At 38.0% G+C, this 20,507-nt stretch overlaps 2 protein-coding genes across 3 annotated transcripts in view; one reads left to right on the forward strand and one right to left on the reverse strand.

Moving 5' to 3' along the window:
* The window catches only part of Paics (PAICS bifunctional enzyme), a 34,075-nt gene that overhangs the window by 5,183 nt on the left and 8,385 nt on the right, over positions 1–20,507 (reverse strand). For both annotated transcript variants that reach the window (XR_011899233.1, XM_072296665.1), the window contains exons 2-5: positions 7,816–7,965; positions 5,946–6,143; positions 4,959–5,137; positions 2,545–2,749 (exon numbers count right to left, since the gene is read on the reverse strand). Coding sequence is in view for 1 of the 2 variants with exons in the window: in XM_072296665.1 (XP_072152766.1) it covers positions 2,545–2,749; positions 4,959–5,137; positions 5,946–6,143; positions 7,816–7,825 (592 nt within the window). In the remaining variant the exon portion in view is untranslated. The remainder of the gene's footprint in view (positions 1–2,544; positions 2,750–4,958; positions 5,138–5,945; positions 6,144–7,815; positions 7,966–20,507) is intronic.
* The window catches only part of LOC109040169 (amidophosphoribosyltransferase), a 28,275-nt gene continuing 17,296 nt past the window's right edge, over positions 9,529–20,507 (forward strand). Inside the window, exon 1 of the mRNA XM_072296663.1 lies at positions 9,529–9,903. The gene's annotated coding sequence lies outside the window, so the exon portion shown is untranslated. The remainder of the gene's footprint in view (positions 9,904–20,507) is intronic.

The following is a 20,507-nucleotide window of genomic DNA, read 5'->3' on the forward strand; positions in this document are numbered from 1 at the left end:
TATCATCACAATACACAATTAAGTCTAGGTGTTAGTGAGACAATCAAAGCTTCACATAGTGCCGCAAGCGACGGATACTAAACGGATTTCATTTTTCGCCTATGTGAATGTAACTATTAGGGCTCCATGGATGTCCGTGTTGCATACGCACAAAAGTGAAGGCGTTTTGACTTTGGACGCCAACCGCCTCACCAGCGGCCTTCATTGGGCAATGAGAGAAGTCGGGCAAAATGTGGAAACATTAAATGATCATATCGATGTTATTGGAGTGTACGGGTTTTAGAAATAGGTTTCATTAATTTTCTCGTGAAATTTTCTTCCGATTATAGGACATTTCGTCAACGATGTTTTGTCCGCGCACCTGTTTTTTCCAGTAATTTACGTCCACGCATTTTTTCGGCACGAGAGTTTTGGTCCACGTGCCAGTTGAGACCCAAAGTTAATTGGCCTACATGTAAATACAAACGACAATTGCTCACGACGTTTTTGGAAGAAAATGTGAAATGTCTTGGAAGAATGAGGGTTTGCTTGTTTTTTTGTTTTGTCTGTTTGGTCCAACGGGGAATAATATATAGTTGAGAGTTTTGGTAAAAATGGGGGAGCGTCAATTCCATGAGACAAAATTCACTAAAACTCTACACCTCGAATTACAGGACTTAATTATCTTTCAAGATTTTCCCACCTTGTTATACCTGAACCAGATAAACCTCTATATTTGCCTCAGCTAAAGGCTCTTAGATTTTTCCAGTGTACGATAAGTAGGTATCTTGATTTATTTTTCGAGGAAAGATCTGTACTTTTAAAGGATACCTGTCATTCTTAATACGTTCAATTTCGTTTAATACTGTGCAACACCTCTGTTGTGAAATAGTTGCTCCAGGCGTCGCCGCACGGCGGGCGGGCGGCCAGCGCGGAACGCGCTTTGGCGCCTACAAACCTAAGTGGATACTTCAAGCATTGTGCAATGCGTGAAGTATCCACTTAGGTTTGTAGGCGCCAGTGAGTCTCTCGCGCTGGCAGCACGCCGCTCCGCTTTCTTAGGCTTTAATATTTATACTCGCGTAGTCAGCCTTTTTTAACTCATGATTTTGAAATGTTTGCACACTCTGCATTGATTATTCTCATTTAAATTGATGGGAAAAAAATATGTATCAATTTATCAAAGGAGAATAATATAATGTGTGTGTTTTAAATATTGGTGGTTCCGTGTCAAATTTAATGATTTCCAAAGCACTTTAATTTTTTCTTTTACATTTTGTGCTTTTATTGTGCTGCAGCGAGGTGTACGCGCAACCAAACGCTCAAAATTTGACGTATTTGACTCTAAAAGATCGATGTACAAATGGGTTAAAACTAAATATTGCATGCTTCTTGGTTTTTTCCCCTCTTTAATTCATTTTTGCATTTTCTGTCGGCACATCTGCGGCTTATTGAGATTAATGTCGCTTGGAAAAGGTTTTACAAATATTTGTCACGTTTTAAAAATATAAATGTTTTCAAAATGAAGTAATAATTTCGTAAAGAAAAAATTAAAAAAATTAAAAAAAAAAGTGCCTATACACATATAAGGTATATTGTACATCGAATATTTTAAGGATAGAAATAAAACCAAATATTCACCAATGACAATTTAAAAAGATGATTCAAAAGGAGAAAGTAATAAAATTTCATTCAGAAAATGAACAACCATAACAATACCTCCTTCTCTCTCAATTTCTCATTTCCATATTGTCAATATAATTTTACATACCGACTAAAATATGAAGCTTGAACCAAGTCACCGTTGCTTATTTAACGTGTGGGCGTAAACTACTGGACAAAAAAGGTGCGCGGACAAAAAATCGTTGACAAAATGTCCTGAAACCATCCTTCCAGAGGCACCCATGTGAAGAAATTACCATCAAGATTTACAGTTTTAGTTGAAAATTTCATGTCCAACCTTTCTGAAAGGCTCGTTTCGTTGTGCGACGGGCTTCATTACGAAGACTGGCGAGAGTCAAGATATATATGTCGAAGGAAATTAGTCAAATCAGGCATTTTGTCTAATGCCTCGGCAAATAGTCGAACATTCTTACCGAGATTGAAATTTTGATTCTTCACCCTAATTTTAGATAAGTTTTTGCTCCTGTATGAAAGAATTTTCTGTAAAAATATGCAGCATACAATAGAATTTTAAACGAATTTAAGATCCTGAATGCACACTTATCATAAAAGTTTCAGCATGTAATATAACATAGAATTTTTAAAATTTTAACACTTAAAAGTACTAAAGGCGTGTGAAAAGGCAAGAGCCAGGAGAACTGGCGGATTTGAAGGGTTATTCCCCCCAAAATATCGAAAACTCGTGAACTCCGCTCCATAAATTTACAGAATTCCGTAAACTGTCAGAATTTGACAACCGGCCAAGGCATTTGATAAAATGCCTGATTTGACTAGCTGCCTTCGACATATAGATGAAAGACTATTTAATGGTAAGATGAGGGCGAGTGACATTATTATTCGGCAAAAAATCGAAAAAAAGAAATGGTTACAAGATGAACGTACCATTTTGATCAACACCGAATTCGATTTTCATATCAATGAGAGTGCAGTCTCGGGTCGCCCACGCTTTTTCGAGTACTTCAAAGATAGTAATCGATGTTCGTTTCATAATTTCAACTTCACCTTTCCCAATGGTCAATCCGTTAAATTTGAAATTAGCTGAGACTATTTGGTGATGAGGCCAGAATGGATCATGATTCGCATCGTCCTGTAAACCAAAATGTTCCCATCGGGTTAGTTGAATGCTGGTCCCCGAAACCAATGGCGATAGTTTCACAGTTTCTATCATTTCACAAATGGAGAATTTGCACACAACAATTTTATTGCTTCATCTAAGAGTGCCTAATGAGCTGAGTTCGCAGTGTTTTTCATAATTTTTTTCTGATATGGGAAATCGGAGAAAAATAGAGTAAAAAGTGAAAAAATTTGCCACCTTGTGATATCATCGGCATTTTCCAGTTAAACATGTATTTTAGCAGGTTACGCTATTTTGTCATATTTTCTCCAATAATTGTCCAATTTAGATACTAAGGATATCCTCGTAGGTACTTAGTTTTCCTGGCAGTATCATTTCAAAGATAAAATACACACAATTTAAGACACCTGCAAATTCTCTTCTACATTACAACTTCGGGAAGGGATTACAACGATCGGCCACTACAAAATACACGACGAAAATTGCTGCGGGTTAGGCATATCTAAATGCTTTAAAATTTCTAAAAATTACAACCTCTAAATCTTGTATGTTAAAGCGCGGTATAGCAAATCATTTTAATCCTCTGTAAGAGTCTATTTTAAAAATCATACATCTGAATTTTACTTGAAGTTAGAGAAAATTTACCTTCTCATGCCGTTATTTTGAAGGCCTCCTCAAACCTCCCTTGTATCTCAATTTAAACCATTTGAGGGGCGAGTCGATTGTTGAATCGATATCGAATAGACTTGATCGATAAATTTCTATTTTGGCAATGCTGTCTATCAATCAAGGTCATTCGATAACGATTCAGCAATCCAAGGCAGCGGGCTGATTGTTGAAATTGATAAACAAAGCTATAGACAAAGAAGACAAAAAGGGATATGGAGGGATCATATTGGTGGAACCGGATGGCTGCAATGGGCAAAGGAGTTGAGTAATAGACTAACTAACGGCGACCCACGAAAGGCTCTGTAGTTAGTCTATCATTTTCTCTCTTAGTCCGTAAGAACCACTCATTTCAAACAATAGGATCGCTCCATTTTTTCTGTATCTTCTTTGTCTATGGCTTTGTCTATCAGTTTCAATAATCAGCCCGCAAAAGGTGTTATATGTACGATTGTGAATACTGCCCCGCGCATTGTGACATTTTGAGATGCATAATATGATTCATTTCTCACACGCATATTATACTGCAGTATTAGCGATGCACCAAGTTCTGCTAAAATACTTTATGTTTTCCTGACCACCGTTGCCATAGGGTTTGCTTATCGATATGAATCATCGAAAAATCTCTGTAGCTGGTGTACTTGGCAGAAATTGAAAAGCATCCCTCGCAGTCACGATTTCGCACATGGAAAGCTGACAATGTGCCATTTTAAGCCTAATTGGTCCATGGAGATACAGTGTTACGTATGTTACCCTTTGCCCGATCCACGTCAGGAAATTGATAAAGTTCGTTACATAATAGACACTTCACCTGTAGTATTTTCCATGATATATTCGGTGCTGTTAGATCAAACATCGAATCTACAGAATCTCTTCGAAGCAGATTTGGATGTTACATGTAGGCAGAATTAGCAATTGTTTGTGGGTGGGGCATCTCATCAAGAGGATTCTAGGAGGCATAAAAAGGAAACTGAAAAAGGGGGGCTTGGGGGCACACCTCAGCTTTGAGGGGGTTCGGAGGCCTCGTGAGAATAATTTTGAAAACTGATACGGCCAGGAAGTAGCTTTAAGCTGTTTCTGCCGAAAAAATTTTATCGGAATTATTTTCAAATTTGACAAAAAACCACGGGTCATTATGAAAAAGCCCTTACATTTTCTGAAAAGGGACACATAGAATTCCTTGAAAGGAAGGGGGTGCAACCGCAACCCCCCTTCCCCTCCACAAGTTCCAACTTCGCATAACTTCCCCCGATTCCCCAAGAAGAAGCACTTTATCTCGCGCAATGAATAAGAATGAGAGAATTCATCACTTTTACTGGAAACAAAATGTCTAAGGACAACATGGTGATGGCTCTCGCACACAGCTTTTACACCACGACTACTACCACCACTACTAATGATCCAACCACGAGCACGATGTTGTTCTGAGTAATCATTTCGAATAATAGTGATCCACATCCCCATTATTTTTCATCTGTAAAAAAATATGCCCTTTTTCCGGGACTGCACAAACAGAGTCAAGGTTTAATCAATATGATCAAAAGTAATAGGCTACCTTGAAAAAGGTCTCTTGCAGAGGCGGGGTGAATTTATGACCGTCCTGTACTCCTGGAAATCTTCTTATGTAGGAACCGGTTGCAACTCTCCTTGTGACCCATTCGATCGGGATCATTTCACATTTCTTCGCCAACATAGAAACACTGTCTAGCTGCTTCACAAAAGCAGTTTTGATTCCTGGAAAACCCCATTATACATTTTAATTTTTTTTTTTTTTTTTTTTTTTTTTTTTTTTTTTTTTTTTTTTTTTTTTTGAAGAATTCTAATTTGTTATTTTGTTTCATGTGACAAATCAATGTCATCTATACTGAGGAATCACGGTGTGCTGGGTCAATGATTTCTCTTATTCTAACCCTCGTGGGAGGAGAACAGGCATAGACATATCTAGGACCGTCCCTACCCATTGGCTCTCCTGACTTCCACATCACAATCTTGTAAAGAAAGTTTGTGCACATACAAACTTTACCTAAAAGCTGGTAAGAAATGGTCCGACTCATAATTGGACTACATTTTGCAATTTGGAACTATAGATTTTAGCCCAGGTTAAAAACAACGTATCTGCCATTAGTTTCCCTATGCACATAAGTGTTTTTCTAGAAAAGCCAGAATTTATTGTTCCAAATTGCAAAATGCAGTCCAATTGGTCTACACTAAAGCTACGTCAAAGAGTTATACTGCTAAAAATTAGCATTTTGTGAACACAGCAGTGTATTTTGAACACTACGGTTGAGATACAAATGATGTATTGTGGCACACGTGTGTTCAGCTAACACTCAATCATTTCCCATCTGGGCTTCAACAATGGCTCAAAAATCCGAACGTATTGCTGAAATTCGGAAATTCTTTTGGCATTTTCTATTATCTTCTTATCTAATTGCATTTCATTTTTGACACAGACTTGATTATTATTTTATGGAAAATTCAGCATTGACATAGTTTGCAAAATAGTACAAGTTTTTTAAGCATCAATGACTAAGGTACCTACCAAAAGTATTCAACAATTGAAATACTTTGCAAGTGGTAGATGTTGAGACCTCTGCTTTTCCAGCAAGGTCGTGTGCTTTTGCTCCATCCCCGGCAGTTATGCGGTCTTTACTTTTTAAAATTGCATAGTTAGGATTGTTAACAACATCAAAAACCTGTTTGGTTTTCCCTTCGATCACCAATTTTCCTGGAGTGTATTCTGGAAAAAAAAAAAAAAAACAAAAAAAAAAAAAAATTAAAAAATACTACTTTTGCAATCTTTAAAATTCCAATCAAAACTTAGACACAGTCGAAGGATGCAAGGACACATTATGAAACGAGACTTCAAGAAAAATCTCTTTGATTTAGTCCGGGATGTCTTTGACTAAAATTACTTTTTACAAATTTCTCTCACCTTCCAACAAACGATCCAAAAAATGCACCGAGAGAAAGATAAATTTCTACGCGTCATTTTTTAACTACTTACAGAGTTTTCAGATTTCTTCTCTCAGGTTGTGAATGGACAATACTAAGCAGCAGAGAAACATTTGAAGGCTTTGACTTTTTCGTTTTATTTTTCTAGATTTGAACTAAAACTGGTTTTCTCTGACAAGAAATTTATGCAACGCAGTCTTTTTTCTTGTTGAAAATTCAAATTTTGTTCGTCTTAGAAATGTTAATCCTTCCTTAAAGGCAGAGCCACGTGAGGAAAATTCAACAGTTATAGCTTTTATACGATGGTTGTGCACTAAGGTGTTAGAACTGAACATTTTTGTTTATGTTTCATTCAACAAGAATCCTTGTATAAAAATTGCATCATTCGAATCATAATTTGTGACTGATTTATTTAATCTCAAATAATCTACTCTCTCCTTCTAAAACTACATTTTATTCTAATTTTCAGCATTTTCAGACATGAAAGCCAACCTAAATTCTGTGCAAAAAAATTCAAAATTCGCATACATTTTTCCTGCACGAAAGTGCAGCAAATGAGCATTTTCATATTAACCGGCATTCATATGAGAAGCTTAAAATTAATGGGTCGTAACAAACATTTTTGAGATAATAATCCATTCACGTACTAACGTGCATATAGGAGAAGCTTTACATGTGCGTATCCAGGAGGGATATTTGGACTGAGTTAAGCAGAAAGGAACCAACCCACATTTTGGAAAAAATTGAGTTATGAGTGGTTTTGAACTCAACCATTGCTCTACTATCTATCGCCAAAAATTCAACGTTTTTGTTGGTGCAAATTTTGCAGAAACAGAACTTGAAGTTTATCTTTTACATTGAGTCTTATGCAGGAGCCAAACTTTAAACCTCTTTTTCCCGGTTCGATCCCGATGTGGCTTGGTTCCTTTCTGTTTAACTCCGTCCATTTAACGCCCGACGCTAAATAGTAATTTCCAAAAATTGCAAATTACGCGGAAGGCGTCGGGACTATGGGCTGTGGGGCAGATTGCTTGTGACACCTCAAAACAGAGGCATTGTAGTTACAACCCTATACTGCCTGAAGGTACTGATATAATTAATAAATTTTTCTTTTTACGTACATTTTTCCAGGTATCTAAAAATTTGCTTTGCTAACAAGTACTACCTATTTGAAAAGTTGTTGAGTCGCATGTTGCATCTAATTATAATTATGAGTGATAAAACGTGAGCCAAATATGCATAGTTTTTTACAACTTTATTTTTCAGGTGCTAATGCATTTCAGGACTCAGTCCCATCATTAGAACAATGAATCTTTAGGTGACGCTCTGGTGATGGGACTGAGTCCTGAAATGCATTAGCACCTGAAAAATAAAATTTTAAAAAATTATGCATCTTTGGCACACGTTTTCATGACTCAGATTATCTATTCTTGGTGCTAAAATTCAATTCATATTACCTTTAGCCATATTGGAGAAAACCCTCTTCAAGTTCAAGACACACCAATGTAAAACTAATACTGCGCTCGTAACGACACAAGTCCTCTATTTACGAACAATCCCCGAAAACCGTCGAGGAGAAAAACATGCGCGAGCGTCACGGAGGTTTCCTGAAAAACAGAACGAATTAGAGCACCGGACAAACAGAAAAACACAACTAGAATTATCGCATGCTTTCGTTACGATTATGGCAGAGCTGCGCTTTCACTGGTTCAAGCTAAAGTCCGAAAAAAGACCCCTTTGCTCGTGCATGGCGGGCGTTTATCAGTGACCGTGTTATCGCACATCAATAGCTGCAAAATCGCAGAAAATCTTCACTGACTTTCGCCCAAAATATTTTGAAAAATTAACCGGACAAAACAAGCGAGGACCTTGCTCATGAATGGACCGCCGAGGTACGATTGGGCTAAATTTTGCAATCAGAAACCACTGTTTCTGGCTCACTTTAGAAACGACATACGTGCCTCCGCCTTCCCTAGGCCGATAGGCGCTTTTATGAATGAGCTAGAAATTACAGTCCCCCAAACCCCCATATGCAAAATTTGGTAGATTTCGTAGTGGGAACTCCATCTAAAGACGGAAAAAATCTTATAAATCAAATTTTATTCCAACTTAAAGTACACGAAGGATGGTAATTCAAAAACGGGGAAGCGTCATCAAGCGTTATACTAAGATTATGCATGCTGTTTTTCTTTATGAAAGGACTAAAGTGCTTTCATTGAATTAGGATCTACCTCGAAATTTTCTTTAACTTTTAGTACTATTTTCACAACGTAAATCATTATTCTCATGTCAAAGCATTTCTGTTGAATGAGGGAAACACTTGCGCAATCTTACCAACACTTAACCCAGGTTTTGAATGTACACTGTCCATAATATGACGGAGAAAAAAGGGATTTTATCTAATGAGGTTCATATCCTTGGACTTTATTATCCTAGAGTATATCTAACGCTCTCTCTACTATTCTCTTGCTTGCCTTGAGGAGATGCATACGAGGTGGGAGATTGAAATTTATTATTGAGAACTTCAAGTCAACGCTGAGTTATCCGTAAATTGGAGCAAAAGGGCCATTACGAGCACTGAAAAAAAACACATTGAATCTAGAGTCCAGACTCTTAAAAACATCGACAAGAAAAAATACTCTTGATTCAATCGGATTTTTGCTTAAATCAAGAACCAAGCCTCTTAATTTGAGCGGATTTCCTTTTGATTTAAGCTTAAATCTGATTGAATCAAGGGTATTTTTTCTTGTCAATGTTTCCAAGAGTCTGGACTTTAGATCCAATGTGTTTTTTTTCCAGTGAGCATTTTTAGAAAATCGAGTTAGTCGCTTTCTATGTGTGAAAAAACTCGGTATTTACCGATGGACACCGGTGGCAAAACTTCGAAAATTCCGAGCTACATGGGAGGCGATGGCACCGCTGGTCGAAACGAAAAAAAAATCAGTTACGACTTTTCTGCACTAAGTTTCCGTTATCATTCCACGCTCGGATGCTCCGCTTCGTGACGTCAAAGGAGGCGCAGCGTTAACGCTCGAGAGCAGACCTGCCTCCGCCCGGATCACGCTCGGAGATGAACTTTGATTGTTATCTGCAGCGCCAAAACAAGCGTAAGAAAAATACGAATATTTAATTCTGATTGGTTCATGGAATCGTGGAAGGTATCGTAGGGGACCTGTATCATTTGATTTGAACCATCATTACGTCTCGCGACCGTACAACCGAATAAGCGCGCGAGATTCCGCTATAATTTCGACTGTAAAAGGAATTCCTTGTATACATTTCTCCCGCCGATTCGTTTTTATTTTCTTTTAATTTTTAGATTTACTTCACACTTTTTTATAGAAAAATTGTGAACAAAAATTGTCATGACTCGATTAGCGCGGTCATTCAGTAAAAATATTGAGAAATTAGTTATTCGTTCTAAGGACACTAAATGATAGGAAACATTATCACGCGAATTTACGTACGTCAAAGTGTAGGAGCGTCTGTCGATTAATCTTTGGATAGATACAGTCTTCCGGCCTCCTTCGGTGAAACTAAATCAGGTAAGGTTAATCAAACTTCCTTGTTAGTATCAAGTTCCGGGATAAGTTAGCATTACACGTTAAGTTGGTGAGCGCAAGGAACGTTAAAGGCAAGTTAGTCTGTTGAGAGAGGAAGAGTTAAGTTTGATCGGCCGCGCCAATGAAGAAAATACGCATTCGGAATGGAAGTTTCCCCACAAATGCAGCTGGGTGGTGGTGAGTGCCAATCGTTTCGAAAGTGTCTCTTATTATTCTTTAAACTTTCCGTAATGAGTCAATTGAGCTAGTCGAAAAATTGCTGTTGATAGTAACGGCAAACAGATGAATATAGCAGTCCGAACGCCTTTCCACGTCCAATGTTAACACTGCCGTGCTAAGGAAGAACGCCGCATGAACCTTCAGGCGTCGCCAAATTTCCTTTGATAAATCGAGAATATTCGGGAAAATTTGTGAATATTTTTCTTCCAATTTTCCATATAATTGTGTTCGCAATTTCACCTAAAGCTCCTGAAAATTTCAAGGAAAAATATTCATAGTTTTGCCCAAAAATAAACATTTTATCGGAGGAAATTTGGCAACTCTCGAATGTTCATTTGGCGTTTACCCTTAGCACGGCAGAACAGAGATACGACCCATCGAAATCCTCGGCGTATATGACATCATCCACTGCAAAAGTGCATACCGTGGTTCAGTGGCGAGTATTTCCCCATTTGAAGCTACGGTAAAGAATCGATTATTTAGGTGTTCGTTGCGAACACCCTGTCTATCAATCCTTCTCCATGGGTTTATATGGCAGATCAATCGATGTATCGCATATCACGCCACGCCACTGCCGTGGTTTCTTCCACCTTGCTTTCATCCGTGTTTACGTCAAGCAAACAGTGTAAATGTGTGTATCACTGATCAATGAGACCAAGGTGGAAAAACCCGTAGTATGCACCACTGCGGTGGATGACGTCATGCGTCGAGTTTTACGATGCACCATATCTCCGTGAAAATTAAAGTATAGAAACTTGCACTGGAAAAAAAACACATCGAATCTAGAGTCCAGGCTCTTAAAAACATCAACAAGAAAAATTACTCTTGATTCAATCAGAATCTAGCTTAAATCAAGAACCAAGCCTCTTAATTTAAGCATATTTCGTTTTGATTCAAGCAAAAATCCGATTGAATCAAGAGTATTTTTTCTTGTCAATGTTTTCAAGAGTCTGGGCTCTAGATCCAATGTGTTTTTTTTCCAAAGTGCCGCTTAAACGATTCATTACGTTTTGCTCCTCTATAAGCTTAAGCCTTTAAAACACGATTCCGTGATTCGCGTTACGCACCCAGTCCAATTTTGTGTCAATTTTTCAAATGTCATTTGGGGAGGATTGGGCCGGGGGGGGGAGGGGGAGGGGGAGGAGTTGTCTCAACTCTGACTGGCCACCAACGGCTGATCATCCCTCTTCTTGAAAGACGACCCTTTGGTAGACATTTTTGGTCAATTTAGATCAATAAAAGAAGATTTCAGGAGATTTTTAAAGTTTTGCCCTTCAAGCAAACTTTACCTCCTCCGAATGACTTTCACCCCCCCCCCCCACTTCTACCCTAAAATTTAACTGAATGACGCTCTAAATTTCTCTATCAGCTTCATTGGCAGGCAAAGGTTATTTTTCAAACAAGTATTAATATTGGTTTGCAGGTATTGATATATTTATGTATTTATGTATTAATAACACCGTTGGCTTTCCATAAATTACGTAATTTTCCCGATGTTTGTTCTCTCCCACTCCTGGTGGAGCATTCGTAACGCTGGTCTAGATCCAATAATTACATAAGTATTTACGTAAATATTTACGTAATAAAAAAATTACGTAACAAAACATTACGCCCAAAATCATACGTAACGCTTGCCTACAAGGGACACCTTTCACTGTTTTATTGGAAAACTCAAACACTCACTTAAGGCCTTCATGAATTGGCGAGATTGATAAATGAACTTCAAAAATAATTGGAATCATGAATTTTTGACGTGCTGAATTTAGGGATGTTTTTATTGAAGTGAATATGGTCGTAGAGAAATATTGTGTAAAATAAACCTACGTGAGAAATGAACAATCGGAGCCAAGAAGAATGTCTATACAAATCGTTGCGCAACGCTTAGCTTAAGATCTCCCCACCCCTTGCACCGGTCCGTAACAAAACCAAAAAGACCCATCCACCGTTACGAACGTTACCGTGTTGAGCGTTACGAACTTTATTATATTTATGGAGATAGCCCTGTAAGAGCTATCACCAGTGTTCAAGTGGGCACACTATTTGGACTGCATTTTGCAATTTGGACCTATAAATTCTGGCTCATCTGAAAAAACACCTAAGCGCATAGGGAAAACAATGGCACATGCGTTGTTTTAAAACTGGGCCGGAATTTATAAGTCCAAATTGAAAAATGCACGTATAGTCCATTTTTACTTGGGCGTTATTTAGTGAAAAAAAATTCGGCACTATGATGACAGTTTTTTCGAAGGGTGCACGCGAGTTCATGATCTTTGACCAAACCGTGTCTTTTGGCCGTTTTTCGATTTTTTTTTCGGTTTTTTTTTTTTTTTTTTTTTTTTTTTTAAGAGAGGGAGGGGAGAGGGATATTGTTTCCTAGACGCCGATGTTAGATCGCAGCTACTTCACTCTACGAAAACAATGCTACATCTCTGATTAAAGGTAATACTGATTTCACAATATTGTGAGGTGATATTGGGAGAAAACAAAAACAAGCGGGAGACCTCTAATCCCAGAGAAGACAAAAATATTTAGCCAATATTTAAACAATATTGTTTGGATACTTATTCAAACATGGGCCAATATTGGTTAAAAATTGTCAGTATTGTGTAAATATTGCGACAATACTGACAATATTTGCGCAATGTTGTAAAAATATTATGTCTTATTTGGGATACGTTCGTGCTACGGCAGCGCTCGGATGTTCTCTATGTAGGCGCGTTTTTAAGTTTTCCGAAAAAAGATAAGCACCGAAAGAACTCTCTCACCAAAATTTCAATCCTCAATTTTGAGAAAACTACGCTACTGCTAAAAGAATAAATTCCAGAAAAACAAATGGGATCCCTCGTATGCTTTGACATCAGAAGCATTAAATAAAGGTACCACACAGTGCACTCATTTCCCGGAACTAGTTCCGAATTCCAGAACTTTTTAAATTGTTCTTAATTGGACGGAGTTAAACAGAAAGGAACCAAGCCACATCGGGATCGAACCGTGAAAAAGAGGTTTAAAGTTTGGCTCCTGCATAAGACTTAATGTAAAAGATAAACATCAAGTTCAATTTCTGCAAAATTTGCTCCAAGAAAAACTTTGAATTTTTGGCGATAGATAGTAGAGTAGTGGTTGAGTTCAAAACCACTCATAACTCAATTTTTTCCAAAATGTGGGTTGGTTCCTTTCTGCTTAACTCAGTCCAATTTTCCCCGAAATATTTTGCATTTTCCGTAACTTTCTCGGAACTTTTGCAAAACTCTATAACGAATCCCGGAACTTTTGACGATCATGGAGTGGGAGAAATTGGAACGAAAAAGTTCCGAATCCCGGAACTTTTGACGGACATGCAATGGGAGCACTGGTACCACAGTTAAATCTATTCTAAATATCGACGGTGAAACTACCAAACCACGTATCTCGTTTGCGGTGTTTCAAAATCTACGCTCACATTTTATTTTTTTGGAAGTAGACCAAATCAATATCATTCCTTGAAATTTTCACGGAATTTTCTCCGCACAAAGAGGAAAAATCACAGAAATTTTCAAGACTGGATGTTTAGTAGTTTTTCATTTATAAATAAAGTATGACAGGAAGTCTGCGACGTCGCAAACCGAGATACGTGGTTTGGTAGTTTCACCGTCGATATATTGTTGAGCTGGTACGCCATTTGAATGCATTCGCCTTCTATCGGCTAAACGCTTAAAAGGTATTCAGTTAGAGCCAAGCAATGCATCCCGGATTTCAGACATAATATTGGACTGTTGATCCCAATTCTTGGTGCATAGAACTGTTATCCTCATCATCATTTATAGACGTTATATTTTTATCAGCTGCACGTCGCGTCGCATCCAAACTAGAGCACAAATCACGTGTCATTGTTGAATAAATACGATGCATCGTCAAAATGCATCAGAGATGATAAAAGAGGTCATACAACTATCACTGAGATGTAGGTAAGTGCAGCGAAGCAAAAGCACGGTGAGCGAAATATTATCGACCTATAATTACGTAACGGAGAAGGAGGTTGGTAGCTTCCATCAGAGTTTGCCGGAGAAAAATGACTGAAAGTGCAAATGTGTTAAGTGGAACTACACGATCCAATTGAGAACTTGATAAGGCGAAATAAAAAAATTGATTCAGAGGTAGGTAAGTGCTCTGAGAGCATTTGGTTTGCCGAGGTCCAGTCAGTGATACTTGCAACCAAGCATGCTTAACTCTTAAGTTCTTAGGAGCCGAGAAAAATAAAATATATTTTATCGTCCTTGGATTTCACTAAACACCCTCTAAATCTATCGTTCGAAGATTGCTTTGGTTGCTATATTTTAGATGAATGCTGAAAGGGAACGCCATTTTTAGACAAATCTTGTGCTGGTAATATTTTCCTTACGGGACGGATATTATCCGAAGGATGTAGGATAGAGCAATTTATGTAACAGATATTTAATCGAAGTGTAACAAAAATACCGTTATACAACAATTACGCATTACGGAGTTCAAAGCTCATACATATAACACAATTTGTGCAACCGCCACATGACGAAGGCCTCTTCCGAACATCGTTATGTAATACTAGTATAATACACTGAAAAAAAAAAATTGCTAAAATACGGTGACAAATCATCAAATTAGATAAATCAACCCGGTGATCTTAATCTATTTTGATGAGTTGTCCCCTTTTTTCACTATTTCAAATGTTGATTTTAGCAGTTTTTTTTTTTTTTCAGTGTAGCTTTATACTTACATTAAATTATTTCTCACATGGATTTTGTACCGACGTTTACAGAAGGCAATAGTATCTGAATCCGTGATTCCGATTTCACTCAAAGTCTCCTAACGGTGCCGTTCGAGCTGCCCTTCCATAACCGAAACTTCAATGCGCATAGGCGCGTGCACGCACAACACATTCTAACACTTGCGGGTCAAATATTGTGGCTAAATAGGTCAACTCTACTCAGCGCTATCTCTTATCATTTTTGTATTATAATACGTCAAACGATCTTGCGCTAAATTCTCCGACTCTTAAATTATTTGATGAGCATTCGATTTTAAATAGAAGAACATTTTTTTTGAACCAACTCCGATAAAGTGACCTCCAAAAAATATAAAGATATATGTAACAGTGCAAATGTCCATGTCGTCCATATTACAGAATCCTGATTTGACAGTTGAATCTGTTAGATTTGCAAAAAAAATAACTTAGGTATCTTTTTAATTAAATTGCGTAGACTATAGTTACTTCCTCAAGAGAAATTCAATAGGTTGGGGATCCGTATTGAGAGAATCTTGATGTGTCAGATTTTGCAAAAGGGGATTAGTATTCCATGCCCAGAAAATTTAAAAAGATGCAATTTTTTTATTTTAATTTAATAAAGATTCTAATTGGTGTACCTACTTAAGTACTTGAATATGCAAAAAAGTATAATTCTTTTGGGCAAAAAATCATGCTCCTTTGTAAGTTTATTGCTTGTCCAGCAAAACTGAACATGAGCTTAAAGGAGACGATATATACTTGTAAGTTCAAACTTTATTTTTTCCATTCCATCATCGATGAATTCCCTGTATGAATGTTGCTATCCAGAAAAATTGAAGGCGAACTTGAATGATCGGTATCACCAACAAGCTCACATCGTCTGCATATCAAAAAGCATGAAGAGCGATGATTCCAGGCGTGCCGGGAAAAATTACTATTTGTGGTCCTCTGTAGGTTTGTTGCCTATCTAGTAAAATTGAAGGTAACCTTCGATCGGACGATATCCAATAGTAGGTTTACAGATCGTTTATTCTATTCCCTCGAAGATGAAGCAGGATGGTCGTGCCTTTTTCGAAAAAGACAACTAGACATTCGTGCTCTCCTATAAGTTTCGTTATCTATCCACAAAATTGAAGGCGGACTTCGATTCCACGTTTTGCCTTTACCAGTCCGTTGAAGATTGTGCTAGATAGCCGTGCGTTTTCCGGAGAAGCACCGGAGTATCTGATTACGGCGATCAGAGTCGACCATCTCAATTTTTAATTGTTTTAAAATCATGCATGATGGCCAGGGTCGGACTGGCTCGAATCTGAGAGCGTAGACCCTTGGCTAGTTAAAGGGGCGTATTGTGATACATAGGTAAGGCATCTCCTACGTGGAGGGGCTCTGAAAATTTTGGCAAAGCAGCATAAGTTTAAGCTATTTTCAGGTTCAAAGTTTATTAATCGAATAGAGTAAAAATTTCAAAATTGAACGTATTGAAATAACCGACTGACTTCTGATATTAGAGAAAACATAAAAAATTAAAGCCACTGGACGCATCCAAGCACCATTTTTTCCAAAAGAACCGAGCCAATGCTGCGGTTTACACGAGCTTAAGAAGTGGGTCTGCAAAACCCATCCTAAAAAAGAATCAGACAAGAACCTGAAAAAAGAAGAAAGAACGCGTATCAACACAGCCGAACACACGAAAGACGTATCTGGGCCTCTTTTTTAACTATTCTCCCGATTCTGAGCTACACCCCCATTGACAGCATATGGCAGAGCATTGAGAGCGCTTCGCGTCATCGTGCCTTCAATTTTTAAGATGCAGCACGGACGTCCATCAAGTACGAATAGTTGTATCTCTGCGCCGTCGTAAACGCGCATCCTTTCCTCCCCTTAAATTCCATATTGTGTTTGTTTCCGTTTGTCTTATTCGTAATTGTGCTTCAAGCACTATGTGAGTAACACAGTCGAAGGTAGGAGAGATATGTTCCGGTCTCCTCTTTAACTTTTCTATCGAATCTAAGCGACACCTCATTGACAGCGTATAGCAGAGCATTGAGAGCTCATGCTTCGCGTCATCGCGCCTTCAATTTTTCAGATGCAGCACGGACGTCCATCAAGTACAAATAGTTGTATCTCTGCGCCGTCGTTAACGCGCATCCTTTCCCTCGCTTTATTTCCATATTATATTTGCTTGCATTTGTCTTATTCATAATGGTGCTTCAAACTAGTAGCATATAGAGCAGATCATTGTGAGTTCACGACTCACGCCATCACGTTTAACATTTTTCATATGCAATGAGAACATCCATCTTGCGGGAATAGTAGTATCGCGTTTACACTTTAAGATTTCTCTTATTTTTGAATTCCGAGATAAATTAAGGGTAAGTTTACACGAGATAAAAATATTCGCAATGCATAAAGTTCACTTGAGTCCCAAGGATTTCACAAAAGTCAAATTAGTCAAATTCCTATACTCCGCGTGACCCTTTGCTCTTCGAGGCTCATTTGGAAACTAACTCCATGTTAGAGCAGTGGCGATTCTTTCAATTCGGCAACACCGTTTTTCTCCACTTGAATGTATTATAAACAATCGATTCTAGGTGAGGCAGCCTGTCTCACCTAAAATTTATACATTCAATGGATTTAAATAAGTATTAACAGTGTTGCCAACTTGCTGAAATCGCTACTGCGTCAGAGGGAGAGGAGCAACAAAAAGTCAAGTCTCTCATAGAAAACTCGCATTTTATTCTGGGAAACTTGGCAACATCCGAATTTCCATATGACGTACCTGTGCGACTTTTGAAATCCGATCAGTGACGAGGCGTTAATGATCGATTATCGATTTATCTCCATTTGAAGCTGTGTTGAAGAATCGATTATTAAGCAGTCGTTGCAAACATTCTGTTCGTCGATCCTTTTCCATAGGTTTAAACGGCAGATCAATCTATACATCGCAAATCACGCCACGCCACTGAATCTGATCCGATGACGCACGATGGAGGAACCAACCATGATAACACCCTCAGAGTGCTTGCATTCTGATTCACAGGGTGACTCCTCTGATTCGGAGGCTCAAGAATGGGACAGGGGCAAGGAATTTTTGCAGCGTTGTACGATGGTTACTCGAAGGTAAAATTTCATGTAAAACCAAAAAAATTGATCAAAAAGTTTGAAAAAAAAAAAAAAAAAAAAAAAAAAAAAAAAAAAAAAAAAAACATTTCTTCGGGCGAAAAGGCTAATTAGAATCCCTTTATTCTGAGAGTAAAGACAACGCGAATCCATTTCTGATTGGTTCCAGTATTCTAAGCTTTCACAGTGTCACAAACGGGAATTAAGATTACAGTTTCACCAATTGCAAAGATTATAAGCTGGAATGGACAGGGGAATAGGAGGTACGGCAAGGAACAAATGAAATGAGAGCGGGAACGGAGATAAGACTTCGGGAATGGGTTGATCAAAGATTACAGCAAACGTCCGATTTGTGCAGTCTTTATTCCCGTTTGTGACACCCACAAGCCGCGTTGTCTCAACACTCTCTATTAGGAGACACAAAGGCTAATCAAAATCCAACAGTCGAGTTGACGTGGAAAAAACGATAATGCCTGAAGGTGAATACAGCCAATCAGCAGACGCCACCCTGGCTACGTCATCAGTGCCCGCCAAAAATATCGTTTCAAACGGATCAGAGCTGAGTTTCTTCACCAGTCAGGGTTTTAAAAAATCTGGAAAAATTCCAGAAAGCTAAGATCACTCCGTGCTTTCTGAATATGAATTAAAAAACGAGTGTAACTGACCACTTTTATTACAATGGCAAGTGACGAGTAGAAATTCAAAACTTGGTCAGCGCCATTTAGTCTCTGTCAAGACTGCGTCTGATATCTCTCTTTGTAAATGAGGCCTTAAATGTAACAATGGCGGATGTGAAAAGTTACCTTTTCGAAACACGCCTAAAAAACTGTTTTGTTCCCACAAAAATTTAATATGTTTGGCTCTGGCATAAAGTACAGATCTCGAAGATCACATCTAAAGTATTTCCTCAAAATTTTCTCGATGCAAAAAAAGTTTTTTGAATGTGTTTCGAAAAGGTAATTTTTCACATCCGCCATTGTTACATATAAGTCCTCAAATGTATCTAAATTTTCTTGCTCCATGAAATTTTTATTGGGGACGTTCCTGTAAATTTTTATTTTAATTTCATAGACGAAGTGTAATTTTGAGCTAATATACTTATTCCCATTAAATAAAAGAGGCAGTTGCGCAATCTTGGCAACATCTGGCTGACTTTTACTAAGTTTTACATTCCCTTGCTCAAATGACAATCCTCAACGCTTAAACGGACCCTCAGATAAAAAAAAAGGAGACATATTGTCATTTACTCTCGGGCAGTAATGATTTAATTCGCGACCTGTGCTCTACATTCGCGCCCAGATTCAGTACTCGACGCAAATTTTGACTTCTGAAATTAAAATCTCGAGTCCCGAATCAAAGGAGAACTCAATTCCTTGAGTTTATACAGGGAAGTTTCGCTTCACGGGAAAAACGTTACAAAATTATATTAAAAACTTCGCAGGGGGTAGATATATTATTAGCAACCAATATACAAGTACGAATTGGGACCCTTCTCATCAAGTAAGTAAGTCTGCTCATTGTTATTTTACTTGCCTTAACGCCCTTACACACCTATAATCAGCCTCTTCACACACATGTTATGCCACTTATTAGTAAGTTAAGAATTGATAAAAACTTGCCCTCATGCTTCAACGTTCGATTTGCATAGAAGCGTTCACCTTACCACAAATTATTGTGATTTTTTATCGCCCTTTTTTTGCAACTTGTAGGTTACATGGGGCAAAGGAAAGGGATTCTTGCAGGGTTGTAATAAAGTTTGGATTATGTAAACTTCTGTGAGAAAAATAAGTTTATTTAAAAGCTCATCAACACACTGAAAAAAAAAAAACACATTGGATCTATAGTGTAGACTCTTGAAAAGATTGACAAGAAAAAGGACTCTTGATTCAATCAGATTTAAGCTTAAATCAAAAGGAAATCCGCTCAAATTAAGAGGCTTGGTTCTTGATTTAAGCAAAAATCCGATGGAATCAAGAGTATTTTTCCTTGTCGATGTTTTTAAGAGTCTAGACTCTAGATCCAATGTGTTTTTTTTCCAGTACACATTTCTGAGGGGCAAAAAAGCCAATGAAAATCAAAAACAGACGATCGAGTTGACGTGGTATGGTGATGCTTAAAGATGAGTTCAGCCAATCAGTAAACGCCGTTTCTATGGCCTATAACTACGTCTACAGTGCCCGCCAAATTTATTAATCAAAACGAGGATTCTTTTATTCCGATTTTTCCAAAATAATCCGCCTGAAGATTATCATTTGAAATACAGTAGACTCTAGATTATTCGGCTTCGTATTATCCGGACTCTGGATTTTCCGGATCGATTTTGCAACCATGTAACTACGTATGCATTCCGATAAGTGAGCGAATCCGCGGAGAAGCGGTCGCAAGGCATATTGGCGCCTGCAAGGCTGAAGGAATACTTCACGAATTGCGCCAAACAGTAAGGTCGGCGTGGAACGCATTAGCGCCTACTGTATTGCATAAATACTTCTCGCATTACGCCAAACGC

Source organism: Bemisia tabaci, chromosome 2 (genome assembly GCF_918797505.1).
Source record: "Bemisia tabaci chromosome 2, PGI_BMITA_v3".
NCBI lineage: Eukaryota > Metazoa > Arthropoda > Insecta > Hemiptera > Aleyrodidae > Bemisia > Bemisia tabaci.